This window comes from Mauremys reevesii, linkage group 2 (genome assembly GCF_016161935.1).
Source record: "Mauremys reevesii isolate NIE-2019 linkage group 2, ASM1616193v1, whole genome shotgun sequence".
NCBI classification, from domain to species: Eukaryota; Metazoa; Chordata; order Testudines; family Geoemydidae; genus Mauremys; species Mauremys reevesii.
Window position 1 is genome coordinate 11640679 of NC_052624.1, and position 24663 is coordinate 11665341.

The 24663-nt window shown below is 51.5% G+C and overlaps 1 protein-coding gene across 1 annotated transcript; it reads left to right on the forward strand.

Moving 5' to 3' along the window:
- On the forward strand, positions 1-24663 carry LOC120399598 (zinc finger protein 845-like). The gene is made up of 4 exons (XM_039528032.1): positions 1-353; positions 3713-5175; positions 14115-14419; positions 16780-24663. Exons 2-4 carry the CDS (start codon positions 3968-3970, stop codon positions 19551-19553), a joined length of 4287 nt encoding a protein of 1428 aa, XP_039383966.1. The 5' UTR covers positions 1-353; positions 3713-3967; the 3' UTR covers positions 19554-24663.

Consider the following 24663-nt stretch of genomic DNA (forward strand, 5'->3'; position numbering starts at 1 on the left):
ATGTTGATTGCATCCTCAGGAGAACTGATGGGGCTGGCCATGCCAGGGTGCGTAGGCTCTGCCCGGATGCCAGCTGTCTTCCAAATCCACCAGCATTTCCCAGCCTCTTTCTCTCCCCCTGCTCTGCTGGCTTTGTTTCTCTGCCTTGTGTTTTACCCTTTCCCCGGTAGCTTTTAGAGCCCTGACACAGACTTCCTGTGAGTCAGCACAGCAGACATTTGGAGGAGAATAACTGATGGGCAGAGCCACAGTGTGTTTGGGTGACAAAAAGCGAGAGGTCTGGACTCTGCATTAGTTGCCAAGTTACCTCTGACCGAAAAATCCTCATCTGGCTAATTCTTAGAGAACAAAAGGTAAATGCCTGAAGGGAATGTTTTCCCACAGCTAAGATAGCATCAGTGAACGTCTTTTGTGTCTGTATATGGGCCAAGTTTCATCACTGGAGACTGAATAAACTAGGAAGAAGTGAAAGATTGTTTGATACGTGGAAATATTTCTTGAAAATTTCTGATCAACTTAATATTATATTTCTCGCAGTTGTTGATGTTAAATCTCCCTTTGATCAGAATCAAATATGTATTCTTTTGGGTGCCACCTGCTTGTTTCTTTAAACCCAAGCACCGGGGATAATATGATCACCGCTGATGAATTTACAAGATATACAGGGATATTTGCTGATGAGTGGAATGGGACCAAAATCTTTTATGTTTGAAGGTCCTTTTATTTAACAGCTGACATGTCAAAGTTGCTCCATGTCAAAGAAAATAATCGTCTGTGTTTAATTTTAAAAACTGTATGAAAATAATGGGCCCAAACTGACTTGATGAGGCCATGTGTTGCGGCTCATATCCTCGTTGTGTGTGCGCGTGTAGGTGTGTGAGTGTATTTATCTTAGAGCATCAACTCGTTATCTGATGCTGGGACACAGAGCAGTTTCTCTCTGATGGCAGCACTCAGCCCGGTTACATTCTTTTACACTATTTATTTAACTTGCCATCTTAAGTTTATTGCCACTGCACTAGATCATCAGTGCATTGAATATGCAAAGTCTTATTGTTAATGATGGGTATTTGTTGGATAATTCATATCCTGATCGAGAAAAGCACTTAAGCATATGCTTAACATTAAGCACAGGAGTCCCATTGACTTCAATAGAGCTGCTCACACGCTTAGGGTTTATCTACATGGGAAATTGACCAGAAGAACTACAGCTGTATAATTATGTCTAGTATGCCAGCATAATGTCACTTTTATTCTGGAGTAGGAGTGTCCACAAAAGGAGTTATACTGACCTAGCTAAAAGGGGTATAAATATACTGCAACCATTCGTGCTAATTTCCCCAGGTAAACAAGCCTTTAAAGTTTAGCATGTGCTTTGCTGAATCAGAGCCCTATAGACTATGAACAATGGTTATGTCTGTGAAAATGTCAGTGAGGCAAAGTGTTCGTAGGTGTTTGGATTTTAAAGCAAGACTAATTTTTTATGCCGGCATCACAATACATTGTTGTGCTTTAAGTCATCCTCGTTCTTCATTAATTATTACCGATTGTCATGATCATCAGCTCTCTTCCGCAGCTGTCACCGAGCTGTCCCTTCAGGCCTGGATCCTGAAATCACTGGGGCTACTCATGGGAATAAAGTTAACACCGGCCATGTGTGTTTGCAGAACTGGGTCCTAACTCTTCACCCAGAAACTTCACTATGGCCCAGGAGTGCTGCAGCATGTAAAAGCAGGGCAGTGTCCTTTTAAGCTGTGTGTGAACCCTCCAGTGGCGCCGACTGTGTTCTCGGTGTTAGAAGGTGCCAGAAACCAGCCAGAGCAGCAATGCGTAGTTAGCCATGCCTGGCATATTTAGTAAAAATAGTTATTTGGGTCCCACCTGTGCCCTTGTGGTGTCTTCATATTATTGTTGTGCAAAGAGCAAAGGACAGAGCAAGTGCAGTGCAGTGCAGTGCAGTGCAAATCTATGTTATACCAGCTGCCACTGGTTCCTAGGGGCCAGATGCAGCCAGGAATCAGCAAGGAACAGGGCACCCAGGCCACTCCCTCTTTCCTCTGGCCATGCCTCCATACTCATCCTCCTTTGTCTGGCTACACTGGTTTGAAGGCCAGAATGCATCAGAGGTGCAGTGCAAAGTGGCCTCACCACACCCTGGGGCAGGGGTCGGCAGCCTTTCAGAAGTGGGGTGCCGAGTCTTCATTTATTCACTCTGATTTAAGGTTTCGTGTGCCAGTAATAAATGTTAACGTTTTTAGAAGGTCTCTTTCTATAAGTCTATAATATATAACTAAACTATTGTTGTCTGTAAAGTAAATAAGGTTTTTTAAATGTTTAAGAAGCTTCATTTAAAATTAAATTAAAATGCAGAGCCCCCCGGACCGGTGGCCAGGACCCAGGCAGTGTGAGTGCCACTGAAAATCAGCTCGCGTGCCGCCTTCGGCACGAGTGCCATAGGTTGCCTACCCCTGCCTTAGGGGCTGGCTGTGCTCCGTCCCATTTAAGTGCCCATCTGCACTGCACTGTATTCTAGCATGTGCATTTCTTGGTTCTCCAGCAGTGTTAGGGAACAGTGTTTTAGTCTGTAGGCAGATCAAGCCTAGTTTAAAGCACTTTTCCTTCAAATGGTTAGTCAACTCTATTTCCACTCCATTGAAAACAGATGGCCTAGTGGCCATTTCTTTTTGTAGTGCAACGAGACCCTCAAAGTCAATGGGCTGAATTCATCCTTGACGTGAGTTTGACTTTAACTATTTCCAAAGGATGCGATTTAAAATGGGTGAGCAAAGAAGACTGCACAGTTGCTTTTTGGCATGAGTAACTGGTTGCACACTTCCACGTGTATCAGGGTTTGTGCTAGAGAGAGGGAAGAAACTGGATGCGGCAGAGTCTGTTACAATCTCTCATCCTGCTCTCATCAGATCAGCAGGTCAGAGCAGGAACAGCAAGGGATGGAAACAGGCTATGAAAACAAGCAGCCCCAACAACTGAAAATGAAATAAACAACAAAACTTTATTGTAATAATGATGGGCAATATCCTTGTTTGAATGGGAATTAGGGAAAGGGGAAGGCTGGTAGGTAGGCCAAAGGGAACAGAAGCTGTTCTCTCTGCGGCTGATTCTGGACTCACATCGGTTTCACATCAGTGTAACTCCAGGACCTCCTCTGGAGTTACTCCTGATTTTAGTTCACTAGTAAACACTGATGACGTGGCAGAGGAATATGGACCTGTGGTTACAGTAATGGGCTGGGGTTCCAGCCTCAGCTCCTAGTTCTGCCATACACCAGCTGTGTGACTCGTGACTCCATTGAAGCCAACCCCCATTAACTTCAGTAGGGCCGGGATTTCATCCTTCAGTCTTTCTGTGCCTCTGTTCTCTATCTGCCAGACATAGGGATAGTGATATTGCCTTTCTCCTCCCCTCTGTCTGGGTTGTCTAGCTCACAGATAGGGAAGCAGAGGTACCTGGAGCATGAATTAACTGTCATAGTCACAAGCAAGCCAGTGGCCAAGATGGCCCCCTCAGGACCAGAAATCCTGAGACTTAGTCCCCTGCTCTAAGCTTTATATAACAATGCCCGCAGCTCTTGGGCTTCAACTTAGCTGTGATCATTCCAAGATTTTCTCCAAAATTAACAGCCCTGACTATGGCCTTTCTTCTGTCATCAGCTTCTGAACTAATGCCTGATTGTATTTGATTGTTCATCCAGCAGATGAAAGCCCAACAGTTTCAAATAAGGAGAAGCATCCGGAGGAGTGGACTAAAAACGGGAGCCCTCTCAGGAAACAAAATGGGGAAGGAGAAGTGGGAGTATGCCGAGGCGAGGTAGAAATCTTCATGAGTCAGGATAAAGCCAAGAAAGTAAAACCCAGCCGGAAACAGATGCGACACACCCATTCCCTGCGAATGAAGCTTCCATAACAGCCCAGCGGCCTGGTCCGCCAGGGAGCAGAGCAGCGGTACAATGGAAATCCTTAAACTAGATGCACCAGAGAGACTGGGGCCATGTACCGAATACGGGGAAAGCACTGCTCAGATGGTAGATCTGGCAGCCCACCGGAGAGCCCAGCATGGCAAGCGTGATGGAGATGAGAAAAGTACCACCCAGCCGGGAGAGAGAGCACGTGAGTCTGCCAAATGTGGGAAAGGCTTTGTTAAGAAGGGGAATCTCACAGCCCATCGGAGGAGATGGAGCCCTGAGGAAGCCAGTGGGTGTGAGGGAAATCCAACAGCAACAGGAGATCTCACAGCCCATCAGAGACCTCTCAGGAGACAAGGCTCACAGGAACCCAACGGGTGTGAGGGAAATCTGACAGGAGATCTCGTAAGACACAAGACAAGCACCACAAAAGCAGAACCATCCCCTGGCCCGGAAGTTGAGGAAAGCCACCAGGGAGCGCTCTGCGCCCCAAGGGGAGGCCTGAGGAGGAAGCGGACTCACACGTGCTCTGAATGCGGGAAGAAGTTCAGCAAGAAAGGTAACCTCACCAAGCATCAGCGCACCCACCGGGACGAGCGGCCGTTCAAGTGCAGCCAGTGCCAGAAGAGCTTCTTTGTGAGGTCCCAGCTCTCCCAGCATGAGAGGATCCACACGGGGGAGCGGCCGTACAAGTGCGCCGAGTGCGGCAAGCGCTTCACCCAGAAATCCAACATCATCATCCACCAGAGGATCCACACGGGGGAGCGGCCCTTTAAATGCGCTGACTGCGGGAAGAGCTTCATCGACAAGTCGCAGCTCATCACGCACCGCCGGACCCACACGGGGGAGCGGCCCTTCGCATGCAGCGAGTGCGGGAAGGGGTTCCGGCAGAAGATCACCCTGATCACGCACCAGAGAATCCACACCAGGGAGGAGCCCTACACCTGTCCTCAGTGCAGCAAGAGCTTCAGCCAGAAGGCCAACCTCATGAGACACCAGCTGATCCACACGCGGGAGGGGCCGTACATATGCACCGAGTGCGGGGAGAGCTACAGTGCCATCAGGCACCTGAAGAGGCACCAGTTGAGCCACGCCGGGGAAAGGCCCCACGTGTGCACCAAATGCGGGAAGAACTTCACCCGCAAATCAAGCCTCAACAGGCACCAAGAGATCCACGCCAACGACAGGCCATATGCAGTGGTGGCAGCAGAAAACCTCACCGTGGTCTATGAGATAATGCAGGTCCCACTCTAGCACTAGGGGTGGGGTGGGGGATGTTGAGTTGCAGTGACGATTTCCTCCGTGTCACCTGTAGGAGGTGCTCAGAAGCTCCCTGGGCCTGTAGGAGGTGCTCAGAAGCTCCCTGGGGGCTGCTCTCTCTCTTCAGCTGCCATGGAGTCTAAAATACCTGAAAATCCAGCAGAGGACAAAGAGCATGGGCTGGGTCCTTGCCGCTGTTTTAATTTGTGTTTATCTTGCACGGTAATAAATAATCAATCTGTGCATTGCTTTTGGAGGGAGAGTTAGAGGAGGAGGAGGAGAAGGAGGTGAGAGCAGCACTGTCCCTCCCTCTGAAGGAATCAAGGTGACACTCTGCAGTCTGTTAGAAAACACGTTGGTCCCTAGACACCCTGGCTGCATGAGACGCAAGGATGGGGGTCAGGCCTGGGGTGACTAAATATTCAGGCTCATGCCATGGCTCCTACCCGGAGTTACAGTCTGAGCACACAGCCTCTTCTCTGCCTTGGCAGAGAGGTTCTTGAGCACTTTCCCACCAAGGCTTCCTTGGTGGAGGAAGGAGGGTGTCGTTGTTTAATGTATGGTGTTAGCTTCTGGGCCCACGTAGTTGGTTTTCTCTCTCCGTTCTTGTTCTTGGTCTCATTTCCCACATCGCCCGCGCCTGCCCCAAACCCTATTGTTTGGGCCACTCTCCAGATGTGTCTGAAAATAGCCCCCCTTCATACAGCTCCCCCGTGGCTGTCCAGGCCTCATTAGCGTGTGCTGTCTGCTGATTGACATATGCTAGTGGATGTTTCTGCTTAGCCCTGAGCACCCAAGGAATTTGCATGGGCCCTTCTGAAAACCCCACAGAGCACTGGGTACAAGGCGTCTCCAAAACCCACCTTTAAAAATCCCTTAGTCACCCCAAATCCTACCGGAGTCCCTTGGATGGGGCCCCAAATGGCTATTAGCACCTGCTCTGGCTTTTGAAAATTGTCCAAAGCTCCTTAGCAAGAGAGCTGCAATTGGAACTCTGCAACTGGTAGGATGATTTAGATGGGGATTGGTCCTGCTTTCAGCAGGGGGTTGGACTAGATGACCTCCTGGGGTCCCTTCCAACCCTGAGATTCTAGGATTCTATGATCTACCTTCCTACTCATTCCACTAGCCCTCACGGTAGTGCCAGTTAGAGCCAGTTATCACTAAAGCTGTCCTCTCTTTGCATTAAAATGCCTAGCAAGCAGGTCGCACAAGATCAGCGATTTGGCTTCCATGCACTGATTTAGGAACCTAAACGTTGTTAGGGTAGCTGAGAAAGACTGATCGTCACACAGCGATTTTCCAGCAGATCCTTCCATCAGGTTACACTGTTTGCTTCCATCCCTTTTGGCAACCCTTAAGCCTCTCCCACAGCCAGCTTTGTGCAAACCTCAGCTCATGCAACTCCACTTGCAAAAGAAAGGGGCTTTTCTAATAAGCATTCCCAGGTTACTGTCTTAGGCCTTGTCCAAGCTGTGTTGTGTGAACAATGCTGGTATAAGAGTCGCAGCCGTGTTAGTCTGTAGCCACAAAAAGAACAGGAGTACTTGGGGCACCTTAGAGACTAACATTTATTTGGGCATAAGCTTTTGTGGGCTACAGCCCACTTCATCAGATGCATAGAATGGAACATATAGTGAGGAGATATATATACATACAGAGAACATGAAAAGGTGGGAGTTGCCCTACCCACTCTAAGAGGCTAATTAATTAAGTTGAGCAATTATCTGCAGGAGAAAAAAACTTTTGTAGTGATAATCAAGATGGCCCATTTCAGACAGCTTGACAAGAAGGTGTGAGGATACTTACCATGGGGGAATAGATTCAGTGTGTGTAATGGCTCAGCCACTCCCAGTCTCTATCTTAATTAATTAGCCTCTTAGAGTGGGTAGGGCAACTCCCACCTTTTCATGTTCTCTGAATGTATATATATCTCCTCACTATATGTTCCAGTCTGTGCATCCGATGAAGTGGGCTGTAGCCCATGAAAGCTTATGCTCAAATAAATGTGTTAGTCTCTAAGATGCCACAAGTGCTCCTCATTCTTTTTGCGAATACTGGTATAGTTATTGCAGTATGACCTAGTGAGGAGGACGCAGTCGTATTGGTATAACCGTGCTTTATACCAGTATAGCTATTCCCATATGGAAAGGGGAATAAACTATACCGGTATAAGGTACCGTTATGCCAGTTTAACTGCATCCACATCAGGGGTGCTGTACTGGCATGACTATGTTCGTACAGAATCTCACGCTGTCCAACACAGTGATACTGGTATAACTTTCCAGTGTAGACCAGGCCTAATGCAGCTCTTGCTGGTACAGCCTGTGCTGTGTGTGATTGTGACTCAGGGGGACAAAAAATATCCTCAAAATGTGCTGGCCAGCTTGAAACAAAAATGGAAGAACTGAAACTGCGTTCACCCCCTTCTTCCAGGCACTCCGTGCATACGCTGATCTGTGCCGCTGCTGCCCGGCTGAGACGCCAGCAGCGGGAAGGATGACAGGCCTAGAGTTCTTCACTGGCTAGGCATTTACACCTGTCCAAAGCGGGTGTAAAAATGCCACTTAATCAGCCTGCTCCACTCACACTGCTGGGAGCATTATACAAGGGCCTTTTCTATACTGGGGATTTGCCCTTGTACAACCGTTGGTGACCTGGGACCAGTGTCGCTGCACCAATGCAAACTCCTAGCACAGACTGGCAAAGCTGCTATTTGCACCCAGGCCACTTTCCCTGGCGTGGAGTCGGACTGGGCACCGTGGCACAGGAAGGCTATTCTTGCATTAGAGGGTAGAATCATACAGCAAAAGAGATGACAGCAGATGTCAAGAATCTAAGTCACGCGGGAAGGGGAAAGGCTGGTGGGTCAGTCAAAGGAACAATAAGTCATTTTCTCTGATCATGGTTCTGCACTCACATGAGTTTTACAGCGGTGTAACTCCAGGGATTTCATCTTTGCTTAAAGAACTGGGTCGCCAGCTCTAGGTTCAATTCCTCCTTGCCCCCAACTTCCTTTGTGACTTTAGGGAAGTCATTTTTACTCTCTGGGCCTTAGTTCCCCTATAGGTGGGGAAACAGGCACAGACCACATACAACGACTTGCCCAAGGTCACGCAGCAGTTTTACAGATGGGGGAAACTGAGGCTTGGAATTGGCTCTGCACAAGATCACACAGGATGTGTGTGTCAGAGCGAGGCACGGAAGCCACTTCTGCTTAAGTATTATTAATTATTTGTATGATTGTGGCACCTAGGAACCCTACTCATGGACTAGGACCCCACTGTGCTAGGAGCTGTACATACAGAGAATGAAAAGATGAGGCAGCGCATAGGGGAGGCATGGGGGGGTCAAATGCACCCTCAAATTGGCCTGCCAGGGAGAGAGAAGGGCTCTATCCTTCTCTCCCTGTGTCTGCCCCCCAGCATGTTCGACCGGTCTCCCTGGCAGCCAGGCAGGGAGTGAGATGGAGCCACTTCTGCGTGAGAGGACCTGGCTGGGAGGCAGCAGAGGCCCACTCTCTGCCTGGGCTCAATGCTGGGGACAGAGGCTGAGTAGGCCAGGGGGTTAGGGGGGCGGAGCTCAGCCCACTGCCACCCCAGCTGCCAGGGACAGGGGCCGAGCGAGTTGGAGGCCACCCCCCACAGGTAACATGGGGTGGGGAGAGCACTGCAGTCCCAGGCTGGGTGCAGGGTGGGGGGTCACTGGGCAGAGGAGACACATGGGGCAGTCACGTGTGTGGCCTACTTAGATTGTGCCCCGCCAGTACGGGGAGGTACAAGTCATCTATCCCAAGGGGCTTAAGAGAGTTTAGAGGAGCAAGCTGAAGGAAGATAATGAGGTAACTTTGTGGGTGGTTATGGGGAGCGCCTCCCAAGCATGTGCACCAGGAAGGAAGAAAACACAATGGTGTTTGTTTGAAAATTTAAGAAGTGGGCAGTGGCGGCTGGCATCACGAGCCCTGTGCTCTCAAACCAAAACATCCTTACCCTGAGATCATGGAAACGTTTGATAGAAATGACTCAATCCTAGTCAAGAGGTTGGATGGGGGGTTGTTTGTGTGTTTGTTTGTTTGTTTGAACTAACTCCAGAATGCATGGTCCAAAATTAGGGAACGAAAAGGAAACAGAGAACTTTGGCAAAAGTATTTCCTACAAAGGATAGGTGGAGTCGTTAACAAGAGAAGAAAGCAAATGATTGGAGCCTTTCCTACCAGCTGATCCCCATTTTCGTTAAAGGCACATCACCAACTTAAAAATCATAATTCTGTCTCAAAACGTGTCCCCACCACACATCCCTCCTGATCGCTAGCACTGGAAGAAATTAGCAAAAAAAACAACAACCCAACCCACACCAATATTGGCTTGGAATACAAGACAACCACACAGACTGGAATCAGTAACACCAGGCATTTTTCCAGCTGTCGATCTGAACATGCCTTAGAGCAGTGGTTCTCAAAGTCGGGCCACCGCTTGTTCAGAGAAAGCCCCTGGCGGGCCGGGCCAGTTTGTTTACCTCCCGTGTCCGCAGCTGCAGCCGATTGTGGCTCCCACTGGCTGCGGTTTGAGAGATGTGGCGCGGGCCGAGGAATGTGCTGGCCGCCCTTTCCGCAGCCCCTATTGGCCTGGAGCGGTGAGGGGGAGCTGCGATCAGCCGAACCTGCAGACGCGGCAGGTAAACAAACCGTCCTGTCCCGCCAGGGGCTTTCCCTGAACAAGCGGCAGACTGGCTTTGAGAACCTCTGCCTTAGAAGAGGTCAGAACCACTATCCCTGTTTTACAGCTGCGGACCCTTGAGGTGAAATGGCTTGGCCCAAGGCCATTTAGCAGGCTAGGAATAGAACCCAGGATTTCTGAGTCCTAAGTCAGTAGCTGGGCCATTAGGCCACAGAGTTACACTCACTCTTAGTCACCCAATTACATATATTAAAAGCAACACATTAGGTCTTTCTGGCCACCCAGCCACGTTTGTAGCTGTAATTACACAACCCAGACTCACAAGGATGGCAACTTACACACAAGTGGCCCCGCTGGCTTCAGTGGCAGTCAGCATTACGAGTGCCAAGCATACAAAAACCATGCATCAGGCCTCAGGAAATCACGAGATCGGTTTAAGAATCATGAGATTATTTTTTTTAAAGAACAAATGAGGGGGTCTTTCTATGTGCCTTCCGGTCACGCTTGCTCCAGGCCTTCCTCAGCCACCACGAGGACGAGAAACTTGCTTATTTAATGGAAGCTCAGATCCTTCTGGAAAGCCCCAGTGACGGCCCTTGCAGGACTGTGGCCTAGCGCTCACCAGTGTGAGGAAAGGGGGCACAATCAGGCCTGCGCTGTTTTGTCTTACCACACAGGGCCTGCTCCAAAGCCCTTGAGATCAATGGGGGTCTAGCCACGCACTGGGCTTCGGAGCAGGTCCTCAGGGAGCAGTTTTGGAAACCAGAGAAGCAGCATGGCCTAGTGGGCAGAGCTCTGTACTAGGACTTCTAGGATTAGTAAGAAATGATGTTCTAGGTATATGTGTCACTGTGATGCCTTGTCCAGCGGATAAGGCCCAGGACCTGGGCTCTGGGTGACTTGCCCATCTCACTTAACCTCAGTTTCCCCATCTGTGAAATGGGGACGATGACACTGATGACCAGCCTTTGTAAAGTGCTTTGAGCTCTCTGGATGAAAAGCGCTACCTGGGAGCGAGGAAGGCGCCACGTGACTTTGATGGGATTACTCACAGGAGTAAGGCTTGGTAAGATCGCACCCTTCTATCGAAAGAACTGAATTCCCTTTGGCAGGGACAGCGCTGGCCTCTGTCTTTTGCCCAGCGCTGGGCACACTGCCGGGGTTTAACAAATCCGAACAACTTGCTACCAAGTGAGGTTTTTCACGCCCCTCTGTGTCACCCAAAGCCACAAACAGCTCATTCAACACACACATTCCCAGCCCTTTCGGGTGACCAGATGTCCTAATTTTATAGGGACAGTCCCAATTTTGGGGTCTTTTTCTTATATAGGCTCCTATTACCCCCCACCCCGTGTCCCGGTTTTTTCACATTTGCTGTCTGGCCACCCTACAGCCCCTGACACCTGCGCAGCACCAAGCCAAGACTCCAAATCGAAACTGCAAGCAGCACCAGCCCTCCCTCCCAAAGACTACAACTCCCAGCAGGACCTTGCCAAGCCGCAGGGAGCGTGCAAGCCTCTGCGGAACAGGAGCCCTGCATGCAAGGCAGCAGCAGTACCAAGGGGTGGCTAAGGCTGGCCAGAGAATCAGGGGGCCTGGATCCCGGTGGTTTCAGAGCCCCCCAGCATTGCCTAAGCCCCTCTCCTCCCTGAACCAGGTTCTGTTTCTCTGCCTTCTCTCCCCCGGTAGTTTTTACATCCCTGACACAGACTTCCTGTGAGTCATCACAGCAGACATTAGAGAAGTAACTGGAAGAAGAGACACAAGTGTGGTGATGGGGTATCCGGCAAGTGACAGCTGATGAATTAAAACCTTCTCCCTGTCCAATTCTGAGGGCAATGAGAGAAAGGTAAGTCAGTGGCTGACTTGGGATCTTAGGGGCGAGGCTCTCAGGGAACTCCTCTGTGCCCACAATAGTCACCAGAGCGAACCAGGAAATGGCTGGAAGTTTTGATTGTTGTGAAACTGAAGTGTTTGAAAATGGTTGGTTTTAAGATCAGAAACATTTCGCAGGTTTAAAGAAATCTTGGGACTCCAGGGCTGGGGGGGGTTCTCAGCCTGCGGCTGACACCGTGCTTGGCTTTTGGGTAAAGGTGAGCTGCAAGTGCGCCTACAAAGCGCATTCAGTCCCGGCTTCGGTAACAGCAAAAAGTGCAAATAAAAACCACAGGAAGGGAAGGTGATTTTTTAAAAGCCTGCCTAAAATGATGCCTCTGAGAAATCCCCTCCTGCCTTTGCTGCGGCATCACAAAATGACCTTCTTTGCAACAGCCTCAGTTGTCACGACCCGACCCTGGGAGGTGCGTGTGTGTAAATGGATCAGGGCCCTTTTCCAGGAAAGGGGAGTTGAGCAAGGATTCAGCAGCTGAGAATGCAGCTTGGATCTTATTTTCCACTGAACAGATTCACACACTAAACACATTCAGCGCCACTGAAATGCAGCCACCTCTAGGGTGGAGGGGAGCAGCCAGCATGCTGCACGAAAAGTCCTGTGTGGCCACGGTCACCTCTGTACTTCTGAAGCGTGCCAGGGATCCCTTAGGGCCATGCAGAGCGGAGGGACCCTAGTTTTTAAGGTCTCATCAGAAAAGTCTGCAACAGAACAACCTGCATACAGTGGCACCGGTACACTTTTTATAATGGGGGTGTTGTGTCCCTGTCCGTGGCCTCCGCCATCCCCTAAAGCTAGGCCTGGGAGCAGGGCCGTGGCTCCAGGAAGGGGGACGTGGCCAGGGGCCAACACTGCGGCCACAGTTGGGGGCAGGCACGGATGCGGGACCAGCAGCCAGGACCCTAGGCGTGGGGCCCACAGCCGGGATCCCGGACACTGGGCAAGGACCATGAGCAGAGTGCTGCAGCACCCCCCGCACCTCTAGTTCCCACGCCTATGGCTGCATGGTACTGGGTTTAGCTACTCACGATGATTAAACAGGCAGCAAGACAGTTCCGTGCTTAGGGAAGAAGGACTCTAGAGCAGAGACAGAGGAAGCATTGGCAGCGGGAAGGGAGGGCTGGATCAGGGCCCTTTTTTGCTTGGCAGGAGGTTTCAATAATCAGGAGAGGGGTCACTCTGGAGAGTGGCCACGTAGGGGCCGTGTCTCTCTCTAGGACTGGAGTGGCTCCCGCAAGGTCTCACTGGGTTTTTGCCTCTGGAAGCCCTACTGGGGGCAGGAACTCATTCCAGGATGTGGTCCCTGTTTGCCCCCCTGGTTCAGCATGTGCGGATCCCCCTGTAGTACCAGCTGGTCCATCTATGAGGATAAAAGCCTACTACTGCCAGTGAATGGGGTTACTCCTTCAGCTCAAGTAGTGGAGGCCCATGCTTTTAGCACCAAAGCAGGTGGTGACCCATGAGGGCGCCATCTTTTACATCAAGCCTTTAGCTAGGGGTGTCAGATCAGTCTGAGCTGGACGTATACCCCAGCCATCTGCCAGGAGGGAGTAGGACCCCCCAGACCACCGAGGGAGCAAGTTCTCAGCTTCTCCCAGGTTCCTCCGCTCCCTTGAGTAACTCGGGTGCCAGCAGGCCACAGAGCAGCAGAGATGTAGCTGTCAGTTTCACTTCTGCCACAGAAGGGTGGGAATGGTAGCTGGGCCCAACCATGCTTTGGTGCTGGAGACTTTCAGACTTTAGCCTCTTTCTGATACATTTCCTAAAAACTAAACAAGCACCCCAGGATGTTGGTGGGGCTGTGAAACAAACAGGGTGGGGGCTCTGAGCTAATACTCCAGGTTTTAATTTCTCACCTGGGATAAGGCTATATGGGATTCCACTGGGATCTTGAGATAGGCAGGGTTCCTGCAATTTGCCACTGCCAGGAGCAGCTGCTGAGAGCTGGCGGCGTCCGACATATTCTGCAAACTTTCCACTCAAATACCAGGCTGAAGGGCACGTTAGCAGAACACGTAATAAACTATAACAAGAGTGAGTGAGTGGCAGGATCCTGTTATCATTCCCATGAATCGGTGCTGCTGCCCTGTCCCCCTGAGCAAGCACAGGGTACGGCTACGCTGCCTCAGAGGTGCGATCGCTGCACATGGACTTCGGCCTTGTCTACACTACACAGTTTGTCGACAAAAGTCCGCTGTCACCGACAAAACACTGGAGGTGTACACGCTGCCGTGCTCCTCCTGCTAATGTAACTCCCCCGCTGTGATGACACAATTACACCACCTCGAGGAGAGGCGTAAGGCTTATGTCAGTGTAGTTAGTGTAGACATTACGTTCCTCACATCGGCTCTTGGATCCCTTACAGCCGTGACATTGACCTGAAAGCGGCTCCTGGCTCCCCAGCCAGACTGCTGCGGGATCTCTGCTCCAAGCTGGGCTGCCACCCAGGCTCCCGGCTGGGGCTACTGCCCGCAGTTCCCTGCTCCCCGCTGGGAGTCCTGCAGCTCCCTGGGGTCCTGGTTCCCTGCTCCCCGCCGGGAGCAAAGCAGCCAGCCAGACTCCAGGTACACATCTCCCCCTGGAGGCAAGAAGCCTGGGAGCATGGAGGTGAGAAGCCCCAGGCGGCAGCTGGGCTCCCCGTGCGGAGCTGCATGGAGCTGAGCGCTCCAGGTGAGGACGCGCACCACGGACAGGAGGGTAGTGTGGACATCAGCCGTCGCAGTAATTACTGTAGTGTAGAGGTAGCCGTACCCAAACGAGCTTTGCTCTAGCTAGCGGAAGCACCAATAGCAGGGAAGCTGCACCCACACAGCCTGGAACCCTGGGTAATTCCTCAGGCAGCTGGCCTAGGCCGAAGCCAGCGCTCTGGGACCAGAGCTGGCCAGGTTAACACTAGCCTGGATGTGTCAACCTGTGCTGCAATCACACCTCTGATTTCAGTGCCCGAGACCCACAGAGGCGCGTGGAGGACCAGGTTCTGGGCCCAAGTAGCAGGGCTGAGCGCGGCAGGGAGAAGGGGCACCTCCAGCTCAGAGAGCAGCTGCAGAGCTGTGCCCTGGAGGCTACGTCAGTGCAAGAGCCAGAGTGACTGGCAGGGAGGGCCCAGCAGCACATCCTCTGGCCACACCAGCCCCCCTTGCATCATGCCCGGGAGCCTGGATAGCTGGGCTGCCAGGAACATGGGCATGGACAGCTCTTCCCCCGGTCACCCAAACAGCATAATGGGGCGAGTTGCGCTACCGGCCGTAAGGCTGACTACACTGGCCCCGGTGCAGGCGTGCTGTTAAAGGTAATAATTGGAGAGATACCAATCTCCTAGAACTGGAAGGGACCTTGAAAGGTCATTGAGTCCAGCCCCCTGCCTTCACTAGCAGGACCAATTTTTGCCCCAGATCCCTAAGTGGCCTCCTCAAGGATTGAACTCACAACCCTGGGTTTAGCAGGCCAATGCTCAAACCACTGAGCTATCCCTTCCCGTAGCAACGCCATGCTCAGCGCAGCCCCAGGTTAATGAACTGGGTACAAGCCAGCCCTCTGCTCCAGGCCCGCGGGGTGCAGCCTGGGCAGCATGCTGAGCTCCTGCACTGGGGGGAGAGGGGGCATTCAGCCAAGTGCCCCCCCATGCATAACAAACCCACACACGGCCCCCCAAAGGCCCCCTCGCACTGCAACCTATATACAGGCCCATACACACCCCATGTGTACCCAACAGCCTACCACCAGCCCCCCTATCCCAGCAGCCCTGACATTCATCCTGCCCCACCTAAAACCCTACATCCTGGGCCCCAGCCCCACCTGCTTCCAACATCCCCCCGCCAAAAACCCTACATCCCACATAGCCCCATCTGCTCCCAACGTCCTCCCAGACCCTACATCTCCCATAGCCCCATCTGCTCCCAATGTTCCCCCAAAACCCCACATCCCCTCTAGCCTCACCTGCTCCCAACATCGCCCCCAACCCTACATCCCACATAGCCCCACCTGCTCCCGATATTCCCCAAAACCCTACATCCCCCATAGCCACATCTGCTCCCAATGTCCCCCCTAAAACCCTACATCCCAGCCCCACCTTCTCCCAGTGTCCCCCCAAAACCCTACATCCCCCTAGCCCCATCTGCTCCCAATGTCCCCTCCCCAAACCATAAATCCCAGCCCCATCTGCTCTCAACATCCCCTCCCAAAACCCTACATCCCCATAGCCCCATCTGCTCCCATATCCCCAAAACCCTACACCTCCCCAATCCCACCTGCTCCCAACATCCCCCAACCTACGTCCTGGCCCCCACCTGCTCCCAACACACCCCTAAAATCCTTCATTCCCCCAGCCCACCTGCTCCCAACATCCCCCCAAAACCCTACATCCCGACCCCCCAGACCCACCGGCGCCCAACACCCCAAAACCCTACATCCGGACCCCAGCCCACCTGCTCCCATCTCTCCAAAACCCTACACCCCAATCCCCAGCCCCCTGCTCCCAACGTTCCCCAAAACCCGGCATCACAACCCCCAGCCCCACCTGCTCCCAACATCCCCAAAACCTACATCCCAACCCTCCAGCCCCACTTGCTTCCAACATCCCCAAAACCTACATCCCAACCCCCAGCCCCACCTGCTTCCAACATCCCCCACAAAACCCAGCCCCCCGGTACAACACAGGCCATAGGACTTCCCGGAATTCCCGTGTGAACTAGACCAGGGCTTTTAGAAAAACATCCAGTCTTGATTTAACAATTACCTGTGATGGAGAATCCACCATGGCCCTCGGTAAGTTATTCCAGTAGTTCATTACCCTCACAGTTCAATATGTGTCTTATTTCCAATCTGAATTTGACTAGCTTCCACTTCCAGCCATTGGCTCTTGCTGTAAATAGGAGTTTTCCTTCCTCATTGGCCTTTGAAATAAAGCCTGACTGTCTTTTTATTTTTGAACCCAGCAGATGAAGGGAAATAAGAATTACCGCCCAAAGGGGAGTCATGAAAATTGGCATCAGTGCCTTTGTAGGCTCAGAAGCTCCTCTGAGCCTCGGCAGGCCAAGAAAATTGGAGGACATGGCAAGAAAGACCCCAGATGATCGATCTTGTGCATGAGCTTCCTGCCAGCTCAGCCCTGGGAAACCGGACGATGGAGAAGCTGACGGTTATTAAGGTGGAAGTGGAAGATCTCCTCAAGCACCCCCGGGAGAAGATGTACACTTGCACGATCTGCGGGGACAGCTTTAATCACAAGAGCGTCCTAGCCACGCACCAGAAGACCCACAAGGAGGAGATGCTGGTGGAGCACCATGAGCAGGAGGGAAGTGCCATCACAGCAGGAAAGCCAACAAGCCAGCAAGCCAGCGGAAGGGCAGAGGATGCCAGCCAGGAAGGCGTGACCCAGCAGGGAGATCTCTTGGCGCAGAAGGAATCCCTGCAGAAAGCAAAGCCCTACTCTTGCACCGACTGTGAGAAGAGCTTCAAGATGAAGGTGGACCTCACCAAGCACCTCAGGACCCACACAGGGGAGAGGCCTTTCCCGTGCATGGAGTGTGGGAAGAGGTTCATCACCAAGTCGCAGCTGAAGGAGCACCAGAGGATCCATACCGGGGAGCGACCTTACCAGTGCTCCGAGTGCGGGAAATGCTTCACGCAGAAGTCACAGCTCATTGTTCACCGGAGGATCCACACTGGCGAGAAGCCCTACAAGTGCAGCAGCTGCCAGAAGAGCTTTGTGGACAAGTCGCAGCTGGTCGCCCACCACCGTATCCACACAGGTGACCGCCCCTTCAAGTGCGGGTTGTGCGCCAGGGGTTTCCGCCAGAAGATCACCCTCATTAAACACCAGAGGGTCCACACCGGGGAGGGGGGGCGACGGCATGGCGGGCCCTATACTGGCAACGCCTCACAGCTCATCGTTCCCGAGTCGACGCCGGACGGGGAGAAGATATTCCGATGCGGCACGTGTGGAAAGGAGTTCAAGAAGAAGTCGATCCTGGTGACCCACCAGAGGATCCACACCGGGGAGGAACCCTACCATTGCGCCGAGTGCGGGAAGCGCTTCCGGCAGAAGATCCACCTGATCCGCCATCAGAGGACCCACGCCAGGGGGGAGGCCCATGTGTGTGTTGAGTGCGGGGATGGCTTCAGCAGCAAGGGGCAGCTGCTGAGGCACCAGCGGTGCCAGCACCAGAGCGAGAGACCCCACACGTGTCCCGAGTGTGGGAGAAGCTTTAGCCAGAAAGTAGGCCTCATGGCGCACCAGAGAGTCCATGAGAGGGAGAAGGGAGATGGGAGCGTGGCCGCCACCGAGGGGAGCGCTGGTGAGGCGGCAGACGGGAGGCTGCCTGCCAAAAACGGCAAAGGCAGCAGCCATCCGGGGGACCTGATGGTGCCTCGTAAGAGCCAGGTCTATACCTGCACCCAGTGTGGCAAGACATTCACCAAGAAAGGGAACTTTGCCAACCACCAGCGAGCCCACACGGAGGAACGGGCGCACCGCTGTGGCGTCTGCGGCAAGAAGTTCACCAAGAGGGGGGAGCTGACCAAGCACGAGCGGATCCACACGGGCGAGAGGCCGTACGTCTGCGGCGACTGCGGCAAGCGCTTCACCCAGCGCACCCAGCTGGTCACCCACCAGCGCATCCACACCGGCGAGAAGCCCTACCCCTGCGCTGACTGCGGCAAGCGCTTCATCGACAAGTCCCGGCTGACTGTGCACCGGCGTATCCACACCGGCGACCGGCCCTTCCAGTGCACTGCCTGCGGCAAGGGCTTCCGCCAGAAGATCGCCCTCATCAAGCACCACCGAGTCCACGAGAGGGGCCGTCTGGATGGGGAGGTCTCAGGGGGGAAGGAGCACGAATGCCCCCAGTGCGGGAAAGGCTTTGGCACCAAGGAGAACCTAGCCAGCCACCAGCGGCTCCACGCCACCGAGAGGCCCTTCAAGTGCGGCGAGTGTGGGAAGAGCTTCACACAGAAAGCCCAGCTGGTGGTGCACCAGCGCATCCACACCGGGGAGCGCCCCTTCCGCTGCACCGACTGCCACAAGGGCTTCATCGACAAGTCCCGGCTCATCGTCCACCGCCGGATCCACACCGGCGAGCGGCCCTTCAAGTGCACGGCCTGCGGGAGGGCCTTCACCCAGAAAATCGCCCTGACCACCCACCAGCGAGTCCACATGAGGGAGCACGAGGCCACCCGGGAGCCCAACAAATACTCCAAGCATGGGGAGAATGACTCGGGCAAGGCCCAGCCAGGCGAGGAGTGGCCCTTCCCCTGCAACGTGTGCGGCCGGGGCTTCCGCAAGGAGATAGCCCTCATCACCCACCAGCGGGTCCACACCAAGTACGAACCCAACAGGTGCAGCAAGTGTGGCCAGGTCTTCCCTGACAAGGCCCAGCTGCTCCTGCATCAGCCCTCCCACGCGGAGGACCGGCCCTTTAAATGCAACACCTGCGGAAAAGATTTCAAGCGGAAAGAGATCCTGATCACCCACCAGAGAATCCACACGGGAGAGGTGCCTTTCAAATGCACCGAGTGCGGGAAAAGCTTCTCCCAGAAGGCCAACCTCATGAAACACCAGCTCACCCACACCCGGAGGGGCCCCTTCATCTGCTCTGAGTGTGGGCAGAGCTACACCACCTTAGGGCATTTTAAAAGGCACCAGAGGAACCATCTGAGAAAGCGAGCCCCTTCTGGGGAGGGGAAAGACTTGGCAGGGGAGCAGGACACAGATGAGCTCCTGGAGACGGGTGTGCACAACGGGCCCATTATCGTGGTAAAGACGGAAGTCAATACAGATGATTATGAGGTCCTGCAGGTCCCATGAAACCTCCCTCAGCAGGGAGTGGTGCGTGTGTAAAGGGATCCTCCAGAGGCAATGCAGGAGTAAGGGCCCTGGTGCTGCCAACCCGTAGCGTTCAATGAATCCCAGATCAAGCTGCCCTCTCCAGTCATGAGAGTGGCTAAAATGTCATGAGATTTGAGAAAAAAATAATACATGTGGGGTTCTTTTTATGAGCCTTTGGGGGTCACGTTTTCAAGGTTTTCTCTGCAACCACATGGGCTAGAAACTTACTTTTTCAGTGAAATCTGTGATTTTGGATGTCTTCACGTGACTCCTGGAGCTGAGGCTTTAAGGAAAAAACACCAAATATCCCAAGAGTTGGCAACACTGACTCTTCCATAGATCGGTATCCAGCACTCAGCAGCACCAAATATCAATATTAAGCTGACCTGGGTTGCAGGTGGTCTGGGAGAACATCAGCGATTCACTGCAGTGTAAAACGTCACCAGTCATCATTCCATACGACAGTAAGAGAGGCAGATATCATCACAGGGCTCTACATGGATGGACTGGTGGGCCGATGCAGAGCCCCGTTGAAGTCAATAGGCTCCCCATGGGATGCAGACATCCACTTGTGTGGAAGGGTTACCTGGATCAGGGCCAATGTACCTAGAAAGAGAGCACCTACTTGAAGAGGAGATAGGTCCAGATCCTCAAAGGTATTTAGGTGCCTAATTCCCATTGGCATCCACAGGGAGTTAGATGCCTAAATACCTTTGAGGATCTGGGCCATAGTGTTTACTTCAAAGTCTGATCTTTGTTGATGATCACGCTTTAAAATACGCTCACAGACGGTTTTATTTCGCTATGCGATCACCAGTTTTATTGTTTCAATACAGGACATTCACTGCAAAAGCACCGTTCTGGTTGAGGATCGAAACACACAGGTTGCCTGATTCACGGCTACGTTATTCCAGTTTAAATCTGCCGATTCCAGTGGTGTAAAACTGGAGGAACGGAGCGGGAAATCAGGCCCAAGCTAGTTCCGGTTTTGCTGTAAGCTCCTCAGCTGCCGCACATTGGCAGAACTCAGCTGAAGTCACTGGACGTACCCCAACTTGCATCAGCTGAGAAGCAGGTCCGTGATTCCCACAAGATGCATTTTCTCCCATGCTCTTGTATCTATATAGTCCAGCAGTTCGGTGTCCAGGAGCTCAGAGTATGACATGTATACAAGGGGATGACATTAGGAAGAAACTGTAACTTTGGGATAGTTAGGATAGTAACTTTGACTATCCTCTCTGATTTGCATTTAAATTCTTAACCATAGCATTGCCCTGGCCTAAGGCCCTTCCCCCTCTGTAGAAAATCCATATGAGAGGGAAACATGGGCCATGATCCTGAGAACCTGTAACTCCCATGACTTCCCAACAGTCTAATCCAGGAGGACTTGTGTCCCAAGCCTGCCAGTCCCAGGACATTTGCAGGGCAGGGTTGTCTACCTCTTCTCCTTCACTCCTTGCTTGCTGGCTGTAAATCTCGCTAAGGCCTTATACGGCTATGGGTTCCCAGCTCCCCTGGGTTAAAGCTGCTGGGATTGCTATGTAAAGTGGCTCTCTCGTGACTCCGCCCTGTGCAACCCCATGAAAAGCCACTGAACCCCAGTCACATGGAGGCTTGGGGATGAAGAGAGCAATGGCAGCTGTAGGGGCAGCCAAGCACTGCAGCTCCATCCATCCCATCTGGCCCTGGGCGGCCGGGAGGATGGCAGGGCTCAGCCGTGGTTTGGAATAAACGTCGGAACCATTTCATCAATACCTGCCGCCTTCTGCTCTCTCTCCCCTTCCCCAGCAGTCAGGCTTTGCATTACAGACAGGATCTTGGTTCCTCCAGGGTACGTCTCCACTGCGTCAGGGAGCGAGCCGCCCAGCCCGGGGAGACAGCCTTGTGTTAGCAGGGCTCACGCTAGCATGCTACAAAATAGTTGTGTGGACATGATGGCGTCAGCAGATGTTCAGGCGAAGCACGCGGTCTGAGACCCACCCTACCTAGCCTGAGCCTCCACCCGGGGCCGCAACATCCACTCTGCTATGTTTGAGTGTGCCAGCCCAAGTCCCGCTAGCAGGAGTCTGGCTCCCCAGACTCCTTGCTGCAGCGGAGACATGCCCGAAGAGTTCACGGATCCCTCCTGGGACCTGCTTTCTGAAGTCAGCATGCTCCATTTGCGACAACAGAGAAGCATGGGAGTTAGAGGTGGAAAAGCCTCATTCGGACATTTCCCTTACAATGCAGGATTCCCTACCTTGTCCCAACTTTTGTCTAGGGTGACCAGATGTCCCAATTTTATAGGGACAGTCCCAATTTTGGGGTCTTTTTCTTATATAGGCTCCTATTACGCCCCACCCCCGTCCCGATTTTTCACATTTGCTGTCTGGTCACCCTACTTTTGTCCAGTCCAGTTATTAAATGTCCCAAAGGAAAACGGCTGCCCCGATTTCCCTGGGGAGACCGTTCCACAGCCTAATTGCTATTGAGAAAGTTCCCCTTATATTCATTTTAAATGCCCCCTTTCTTAGATTCCTTCCATTGCCCTGCATATCACACCAAGAATGAGGCCCAGTGTTTTACTGCACAGGGTCTGCCGAAATCCAGGTCTGGATCATGCAATATGGAAGTGCATCGCTGCTTGCAGGGAGTGCCAAGAGGAGCAGCATTAACTAAACAATGATGGAGGTTTTAATAAGTCTGTGACTGTCTGAATGCTGTGGACACCAAAGAGGTGCATAACTTTTAGCACATAGATACGCCCATCGACTTCAACAGGACTATTTGTATGCTTCAAGTTCAGCACGTTTAATAATTTCCTCTCCCTCTTCGGTGTGCACAGCATTCAGATAGTCATAGACTTCTTGTGCCCTCCGTCATTATTTATCTCATACTGCTCTTCTCTGAGTTCCCCCCACTCAGCAATCCATTCCCATATTGCAGAATCCAAACCAGGATTTAGGCAGACCCCGTGGGGTAAAACAGCAGTACAAATTGGGGTCCAGAGCTGACCAAAAAAAAATTGCAAAACTTTAACTCTTTCATTTTGCTTTTTTTTCAAAACTGACTAATTTTCTCGGTTTTGGAAATTTCCTCCAACCTTTTTATTTAAATTAACCTTTTTCCCTCTCCTCCCCCCCGCCAAAAATAATTTTTAGAAAGTGGAAGTAGAAAATGTTTGGTTTCGGAAAAACTTCACTGTAATTAACCCAAGCAATCAAAATTGGTGCCAGAACACGTAAAGGGTAAACAAAAACGAATACATGGAAAAAAATCATTGAAAAAAAAAAAAGAACAATGTTGAAAAATCAAGCTGTTTACCAATATTTGGGGGGGGCGGTCCCTAAAAGGTAATTTTTTTTTGGTCCAGCATATTCTTTGTTCCACACTTTTTGGCCAGCTCAACTGTGTTTCTCAGTCTGCGAGCTAGAGCGCAACACCGACCTCAGTAAACAATCCCACGTTAACTACACCTGAGTCCTAGCTCCTGAGCTACACGGCACTTCGAATAAGTTATCCAGCAAATGCAACCCTTTATTCGATGTCTCATTTTCAAACTGATCCTGTTTTCTGACACTCAGTCAGCAACTTGCAAGTATGCCCCAATTTGTATGAACAAATGTAAGTCATGGTGAGTTTGGGAACTCTCCATTTGGTGATGTGTGACTGGTCACCTGAATCATACGGCATTGTTTCTATCACCGACTGGATGACTAGCTTCTCAAACAGGAGAACAACAAATGAAATAGCCTATGTTGTTTGCAGGCAAATACAACTATGCAAATAAGGCCTAGAAATTCCTCAAACATCCATGCCAACAAAAACCCATGCAAAACTTCAAGAATAACCAATAATACCATGGCCCAGCCCCAAACTCTTTGGAAGCTGACTGGACATTCATTAACTCTGTTTTGGCAATTGTCAAGTCAGCTCTCCAGAAAAGTGTGACTTCAGAGGGGGATCTGGTAATGTGAGCAGATGAGTTTTTGAGAGAACAAAAGATCCTGTTTTCTTGCAAATACTCCTAGCAATAAACATAAAATAGAACAGAAATTTTCAAACTGATGCCTGCAGTAGTCAAATGCTCACAGTTTTCTATGTGACATCTGGGCTCTGTCAAGCCACATTGGCCAGTGCATCCTGGAAATGAGAGAACAGTAGGAAAGCATTTGAGAGTGAGAGGGAACACAGTAGAAATGGGTTGGGACGGTATCCAGAGAAGGAGTTTTCATAAACAGGCCAGCAAAACAAAAAATGTACCACTCCTGCTGAATAGCATCAGAACAGAGCAACCTTTCAGCTTCAACTGGACTCCCCAGACACTGAGGAGAGATGAACTGGAACGGTTCAAAACAAACACCACTTTGTATCAGTTGCTTTTCTTGATCTGTTTAAAAGGACAGCAGTACCTTAAGGTGCCTTGACTCATAACAGCGGCCCACTTGTATCTCACAGGTTCGCCTTTCCAATCATGGTTTGTAGTAAGGACCATCCGACAGTTTTGCACAAGGAATATAGCTTTCTATTTATACATAACCACCAGTCCGAAGTGAAGCCAGAGCTTGAGGAAGAAGTGGAATGGGGAGTCAGCACTGCAAGAGGCAAGGATCTGTTTGCTTTGCAGTGTGCTGTGACCTACTCTGTATCTACCGTCCCATTTTGATCCCTAGATGTCACTAGAGGTAGCTAGACCTCTTGAAAAAGAAGAGAAGACCGTTGAGATTGGGAGATGTTTTGCAGAGAAGGGAGGTTTGTGAAAAGGCCAGTACAGTCCACACAGATGGGGATTTCAATTTCCCAGATATATTTTTACACTCTCTTTTTATTTATTATAATACAGAATGTATTACTGCAGAATATTAATGAACTCGCAAGACCTATGGACCTCACCTGTTATCCACGTTGGGAACATGTGTGTTCTCTCAGCAATCTAACATACAATGCATTGATCTTCTTTGCCAGTTTTCTTCACTGGGCTTCTTTTATTTTGAAATTAATTTAATTCTCTCCATTTATTATTGTTTTTAATTCAATCCTTTCTGGCACATGCTGTGTTGTATGCAATATGATCCTTAGGCTTATCCACCTCCTTAGCTGAAATTTTTAC